The sequence below is a fragment of the Accipiter gentilis genome, chromosome 2 (assembly GCF_929443795.1).
Source record: "Accipiter gentilis chromosome 2, bAccGen1.1, whole genome shotgun sequence".
Taxonomy (NCBI): domain Eukaryota; kingdom Metazoa; phylum Chordata; class Aves; order Accipitriformes; family Accipitridae; genus Astur; species Astur gentilis.
In genome coordinates, this window is record NC_064881.1 from 27,921,448 (window position 1) to 27,928,641 (window position 7,194).

A 7,194-nucleotide genomic window follows, 5' to 3' on the forward strand; every position below is an offset into this window, starting at 1 on the left:
ACCCTTTAGGAGAGCAGAGTCCAGGAGCGCCACAGAAATTTCTCTATAAATTACCGTGTAACGGAGTGGCGGGTGCCCCTGCTAGGGTAGCGCGCCCTTCCCTACCCTAAACTCAATTTTAGCCCAGTCTTGCAACTTTGGCGCTAACAAAAGGACGACTCGAACTCGCCCAAAGTCAAAGGCTCGCCTAAATGGCTGGGAGTGTGGTCTTCATCCTTCCGAGCCCCCTTCTCGATGGTCTGTTACGAATTTAGGGAATCAAACCGTTCAGCTCAGCTAGACGAGCTGACACAAGTACATTGTACTGCAGTTTTGGAACTGCAATCCCTAACGTTGCACTATCGGTTTAGGGAACGAGATACTCGCAAGATCGCGGTGCAGCTAAAGACGACGTGCACCGCCCGAAATATTTCTTGCAAAACAGCCTGAAGTGGTGTTGCCAGTGCTACATAATCCGATGGTCATAATGATACAGCCCGAACCAAAATCCCACCAGAAATATTTCAGACGCTCCGACTCACATTGGCTAGCTGTGATCTGGAGAGAGGGGAGGCAGGAAAGAAGAAGGAGGGGAAAGAAGAAAAAAAAAAAAAAAAAAAAAAAAAAAGCAAGTCCGAAACCGAGACAGAAACGCAACGCTATGGAAGACCGTGTGCTTGGGAGGGCTATTTTCTGCAAAACCGGGTCGTTTGGTTTCTGGGCTCTTGAGAAATAGCCGGGGTGCGAGTTTGCGAGCCGGGGACAGCGGGTGCAAGCGCTGCATGCAGTGCTAACCTCGCCCGGGCACAGCGGCAGCCCCGGTCCGCCTGGGTTAGTTACAGCCACGGGAGCCCCTCCGAGCCAGGAGAGCCCTACGGGGAAGGAGAACGGGGAAGAAAAAAAGGGGCTCGGGCTCCCCCCGCCCCAGCGCGCCCTGCCCTGCCCGCGCCCCGTACTCACACTGCAAAGGACCGGAGATTCCCACCATTCGCCACGGGCTGCGAGCTGCAAATAAAAGTTCCCGTCCTGCTCGGGGGAGAGCCGGCAGCCCAGGCTGCTGGAGGGGCGAGGGGGTGGGAAAGGGGAGAGCAGCGCAGCGCGGCTTCCCTTCCCAGTCCAGATGATCCACGTCCACAAAAGTCAAAACGAGCTGAGGAGAAACTCCAGCTGCTCTTCCCCCCCCCCCCACCACCACCACACTCACGGTCTTTTTTTTTTTTTAAAGGAGGATCAGCTCGAGAGAGACTACTGGTTCCACGGGAAAGGACAAGAACCAAAAATAAAGCAAAGTCTCCAAGTCGAGATAGTTAATGCCCCGGTCCTTCTCCTGGCTGCCGCCGCCGCAGACAAACGTGATGTGGAGCGCAGGGAGCGGCCGCTGTCAGTGGCGGGGTCTCTGCGTGTCCCCGGGCAGCCGACGCATCGCTCTGCCCCCGGCGAAGCCGAGCCGCGCCGGTGCCGGTGCCGGTGGCGGTGCCGAGGCGAGCCGGTGCCGAGCCGTGCCGTGCCGAGCCGAGCCGAGCCGGCCGCCCGAGGCTGCGCCGCTGTGCTCTGCTCTGCTCTGCTCTCCGCGCCGCGCCGCTCCGCTCCGCTCCGCCCGGCTCCCCCGCTAGCAGGCACCTCGCGAGGCAGGCAGCATACTGCCGGCAGCCGGCCCGGCCCCGCTACCCAGGTGCAGGGGGGGAGGGCTTAAAGCAGTGGGAGGTGATAGAGGTAGGAGACATCTGTGTCGTGAGGAGGTTAGTGGGGGTCAAGTATATGTTAACAATAGGCGAGCGCGGTCCCTCTCGGGCAGCCCGCCTGCTCTTTCTTTCTTTCGCTCGCTTTTACTGGGTGGACATCTAACTTGCTCCCTAATGATGCCTCCCCGGCTTTAAGAGTCCAGACTGCCCTGCAGTAACCCAAGACAAACACTTTCTCTAGCCATCTGGAGAGCTCCTGGCTGCTCTGCCTGTGTCTCATCACTGTGTGAAGAGACAGCAGTGCTAGAAATCAAGCCACTCTCAGATCTACTCTCTAATCCCCTTCTGTTAGCTGATTTCCAGTCAGACTGTTTGCTTTTGCATTAGATAATAGCCTTAGAGAAAACAATTATCATTTTCTTTTTCCCTTTGTTTTCCCCTCTTTCTAGAGTACAGTATCGAGGAAGGCCTCCCTCTCTTTTTTAAGAGAAATTTATCGTCTTTCAGGGCTTGCAGAACCCAGATGCAATTTCACACTTTCCTGGAAGGGGATTCTGGATTCTTCTGAAAGCAGCGACACGATCGCAACTGCAGTGAAAATTAATTACTATCATCTACAATTAATAGAAGCATGCCACCGTTTGACTTCGTGTTTCGTTACATAATCATTCCGGTAGACATCCATATATTTTCCGATTCATCAGTTAGTCCCTTCTACGTTTCGCAGAGAATATTTTTGTCACTCATACAACCTACAGCGAACCAGTACTTCTGCTGTCGTGTTGACACTATATAAAGAAGGCGTCTCCAAAAAAAAAAAAACCAAACAACCCACCACAAACAACCAAACCACGTATCAACTTCATATATTGAGTGAAAAAGTGTGCGTTTTTTCAGGTTGCAGATAATAGATTGGAACTGTCAGAACTGCCTGGACATTTAGCTTCATTTTTTCAAATGTCAGAGGTTAAGTAAAAGAGTGAGCATAGAATAGAACTTCTAACCAAGCTGCGTTCTTTATTCCTGTACATACATGTGCACAACATGCACACACACGTACATACACTATAGGCCTGATCTTGCGAATTTACAAATGCCTAATTTTAAGCACATAAATAGACCCACTGAATGCAATATAGCTTTCCGGGTGTTTATCGTAAGCACGTACACATGTCCAGAAGGGGGGGGGGGGGGGGGACGGGACAATTATATATCTATATTTATAAGCATATTTATAGGAATATGTAGGAATATGTACCAGCCTCTGTGGCTGGCTTTGAAAATTTGGTTGATTTTGAAAATATGTTTAAAATATGTTTTATGATCTGGATAAATCTACCTTTTCTGCAGATATTTAGGGACATGGAGCTTTAATGAACTGGTTGGCATACAGTAACACGGGGTCATATTTACCTTGAAGTAAATTCAGCTCAACAGAGCATAAATCAGGACATGTTTTGATCTACTGTGATTTCAATTTACGAAAATGGTGAGAAGCCACAAGTCTGGCATTGATTTCTCATTTAAAAGCTATCTGTTTTACAGAGGTCTATTTCAAGGCCAAAATTATGGGAGAACCTTTAACAAAGTATTTTCAAATATTTTCAAATAATCTAAAAATAGCAAATTTTACAAGGCTTCCTTTGTCTATGGCAGATCTAGAAACTTTAGTTGAGCCTGAAAAATCTTTGTGGCGTGATACTTTCATCCCAATTGTTGTATGTGTAAGCTGAAAGATAAAGACGAGATTTGCCAATGGTCCCAGAGCATGTTTTGCTGAAGTGTCAGGGACTGAACACCGAGTCCCAATTCTCAGTTTACACCTTTAAAAAAACCCCGCAGTGCTTCCTCTTTGGCATGTACCTTCACTCTAAAAGATCAATCGACTTTCTAGGTATTATCTTCCAAAATAGGGAAGGAACATCATCTTAGATTTAGAAACTCTGGAGACTGTAGCCTGCGCTATTAGCAATTTAATATCCACCTACAAATTGATTAAAGTTTACAGACTTCTGTCTTCTCTTTCCATAATGAGGAAAATACAGAAATCACCTAGTAAACCCCCAGCCCTGGCTCGTATCACACAGCGTTGCCCACTGCTCCCAGTAAGGACAAAGCCTACCCAGATATCAAAGCGTAGTAGAGAGCAGTAAATACGGACTACTTCATGGCAACTGCGCTTTTCTCAGATGCGCTAGGAGAATAAATTGATACAATTCCTACATAATAAAAGGTTGTAACCATCAAGTATTATCATTATATTGCAAAGCTGACGACTGAAGGCTGGCTTACTGCAAACTTCTCTTATCCATACCTTTTTCTTTTCTCTATTTATTTTCTGGAGAAAGTAGATATGTTTTAGTGAAAAAGGAAAAATAAACATGTTCTTTGAAAGAAGAATTCGCGTTTCAGGAAGAAAAAAAAAATGCAGCCTCACAGTAGACCTCACAAATACTTGGTAACTTTACACCCCGCAGATTTTTTCTGCAGACTGTAGATGCCATGTCTGATTTGACATATGAAGGATTTACACTGTGTATCACTGTGTGACATTGTGTGAGAGAAAGGCTGGTAAAAGTATAGTTGCACATGGAAGTCAGAAATATCCTGCTAGGCTGTCCAAATCTGACTATATTTTGACTGTACAGAGACCGATCAAATGTTCAGAGCTGAAACATGGCTTACTCTTTACTGTGAATAATTATATTATGGGCAGTCATCTGCACTGAAATTCTTGGAAGAGAACTTATATATCAACTCACCTCATTGCTGTTTAAAAATAGAGACAAGTATGTCCCTCCTAATTGTCACTGCCTTGCAGCTCGGAGCGTTACACATTGTCACATGTTCCCATCCAGAGCTCAAGCTCCTCACACACTTTTCCACTCAAACTGTGCAGACTTTAAGTCCATACTTGTTTTTTCAGCCATGTCTCTCTATTAAAGTGCCTTCCACGTCCGAAAGGCTGGGTCTCACCCCCCGTGAAGCACGTGAGAATCTCGCTATTCCCTTCCGTTGGAGCCGGATTGGGCCTTGGCATATGGGTCAGGGCTGCAGGTAGCTGCTACAGCACCCATTTGACAAGCACTCGTCTTGGATGGAGTGGCACAGTACGTGTTCGTATAAAACTAAATAGTCAGAATGCTAAGCTGGATCCCCGATAGCTTTAACTTACGGACCTTTCCCTTAACCATGTTTTTCCCATTTCCCCTCTATTTTACAAGGGTATTTTACACGTTAGCGTGGGCCACACTTCATTTCAGTCTGTTCGCGCACCTTTTGTAGGTCGTGCAGGCCAGAGGACGGCAACGGGATGGAGGCTGCTGCGGGATTCCTGCTAATATTGCATATACTTTCTTCAGAAAATCCTTCCCAGTTTAGCTGGCGTACAGGCTCAATCCTGCCTTCACCCCTGCACAGAAAAGCAGCAAAGACATAAAAAGTCCCGTGTTGCAGAAACGCTGCCCTTGCTCGGGGGCTCGGCGAGAGGGCTGGGGCAGGTCACTGCAGAGTCGCTGGATGCGCTTTGCAGCTTCACATATGGGGGAAACATGCGCCAGGACTAGCGCTTGATAACGGGAGCAGAAAATGTGCAGTAGCAGGATAGATCCCCACCCTTTAGTATGCAAAGCATGTCCACTAGGTGATGTACATGCTGCAAGAGCTGACACATTACCTGCTTCTCTCTCTGTTCATACTATTGTCTGCCCTTTGCTTTTGGTAGTGAGGAAAACGTATTAAGTTCCTTCCAAATTCAAAAGGAGAGGCTATCTACTTTCGGGAGTTTACAAGCTCCACTGATATACATTTTGACGTCTTCTCCTTGTCTAACGTGACAGATTTTAGCCCTGCTTCATGTACATGAATTTGGGGTACTCCTTAATTAAATTATATGCTAAGGACATTTTTTGCATTCTTGTTTGCCTTGTGGCACTGTTAGGACTCCTAAAACCCCTTTAATGTTGCAGCATTCTGAAGCACTTTGCAGAAGAATATATGCACGGTGACAGAAAAAGGGGAGCCGGGCTATTTTGGAAAAGATCACATAAACAAAATTTATATATTGGCAGTCAGAGGCAGGAATGCCAGCTTTGTCACTCATTTTCAGTGAAATGTGGCTTCTTCTTATTAATAAAAAAAAAATCTTTTCAAGAGAAAAGATTCTACTGGTTAAATAAAGCAATACCAAGCCAAAAGAGGGAGAAAAAATGGTTTGAAAAGTTTCTTTTTCACAAGAGCAAAACGCTTATCTTGTCTTAATCCATTGTCTATGTTTTATTTATGCAAATAAATATGCATTGAATATTTATTAAATGAATATTTAATATTAAATGTATATTTAAATAGAAAATATTTCTTTTTAGCGCTGAAATTTTTTTCTCTGTGCTGAAAGCAAGAGAATAGATTGCGCTGAAATAATACGGGCTTAGCCCTTCTTCTCTAAGAAATGTGAAAACACCAAAATGGAAATAATAAATTTGGTTTCCATCAATGTCAAAGAGCAGGAAACATTTTGCTGTTGAGGTTCCTGGAAGCAATAAGTGCTGTATTAACTGCCACGCAACACACACACACACACACACGCACACTCACACAGGATACCTCGCCTAACAAGGGGAAACCGTTGCCCTAACACACATGCATACAGTTCCTTAACTTCCCACCTGCTGGGCAGCCACCTGCAATAAACAATAGTGGTCTATTATCAGACAGTAATAAAATAAGCAGCCACAAAGCTGTTTACCTAAACACCGCTAGAAGTCCCTCAAAAAACTGAGCTTCAGGCTGGGGAACCCTTGCCTCCAAGGAGAAGGGGGGACCTCTCTTAGGACAACCTCTGAAGGCCAGCACGTTCCCTATTTTAAAATACCAACTGTTTAACTAGAGACAGCGACCATCTGTAATGTACGCAGTGGTGCACAGCGACTGTAAAGTAATGAATCCAAGGTGCGTGATCTGTTCCAGGTTTCCTTTCGTACATACACAGCCCCTCGGTGCTGCGTCTCCTAAAAAGTACAGTGACATTTTGTATATGGAAGGCTAACAACATAACTCGCTTATCTTTTTCACTGACATGTTGGCAGTACATTATTCCACTTACACACAAGCTTAAATTGGGAGTAGAACTGCATTTCCCTGCTGGCTGCAACTAACCAATATGCTGACCTGTATTGAAAATCTGGCTCATTCTTCACAAAGAGAGGTGAAGTCCTCTTTTGGTATATCAGATCTCCATGTCTCCAGCTGTAAATAAAAACAAATTGGTCTAGCTGCGAAGTCTATTAATATCATGACCTCAGTATGATGTAACTGAAACCGAATTTTCCACACACCCCCCAACCACTGTTTATATTTGCATCAAGCTAAGTTAAACAAAGGTAAGTTTTAAAGCCTCGGTCTGGGGAAAAAAAAAAAGTCTGTTCTTGAAGGCAGTTTTTATTGTAGCGATTGTTTCAAAACGCATGTGTCTCTATAACCTAGAAAACTTCCTCACAGAGATCCATAAATACTCTAGAAGCCACTTTGAGGTTTT

General features: G+C 45.4%; 1 protein-coding gene across 3 annotated transcripts in view; it reads right to left on the reverse strand.

The window, feature by feature from the left end:
* Positions 1–1,987, reverse strand: part of RUNX1T1 (RUNX1 partner transcriptional co-repressor 1) — a 114,883-nt gene extending 112,896 nt beyond the window's left edge. For 2 of the 3 annotated variants that reach the window (XM_049821220.1, XM_049821203.1), the window contains exon 1: positions 940–1,987. Coding sequence is in view for 1 of the 3 variants with exons in the window: in XM_049821229.1 (XP_049677186.1) it covers positions 940–967 (28 nt within the window). In the remaining 2 variants the exon portion in view is untranslated. The remainder of the gene's footprint in view (positions 1–939) is intronic. The other variant, XM_049821229.1, reaches the window with a different exon arrangement.
* Between the last annotated feature and the right edge of the window lie 5,207 nt (positions 1,988–7,194).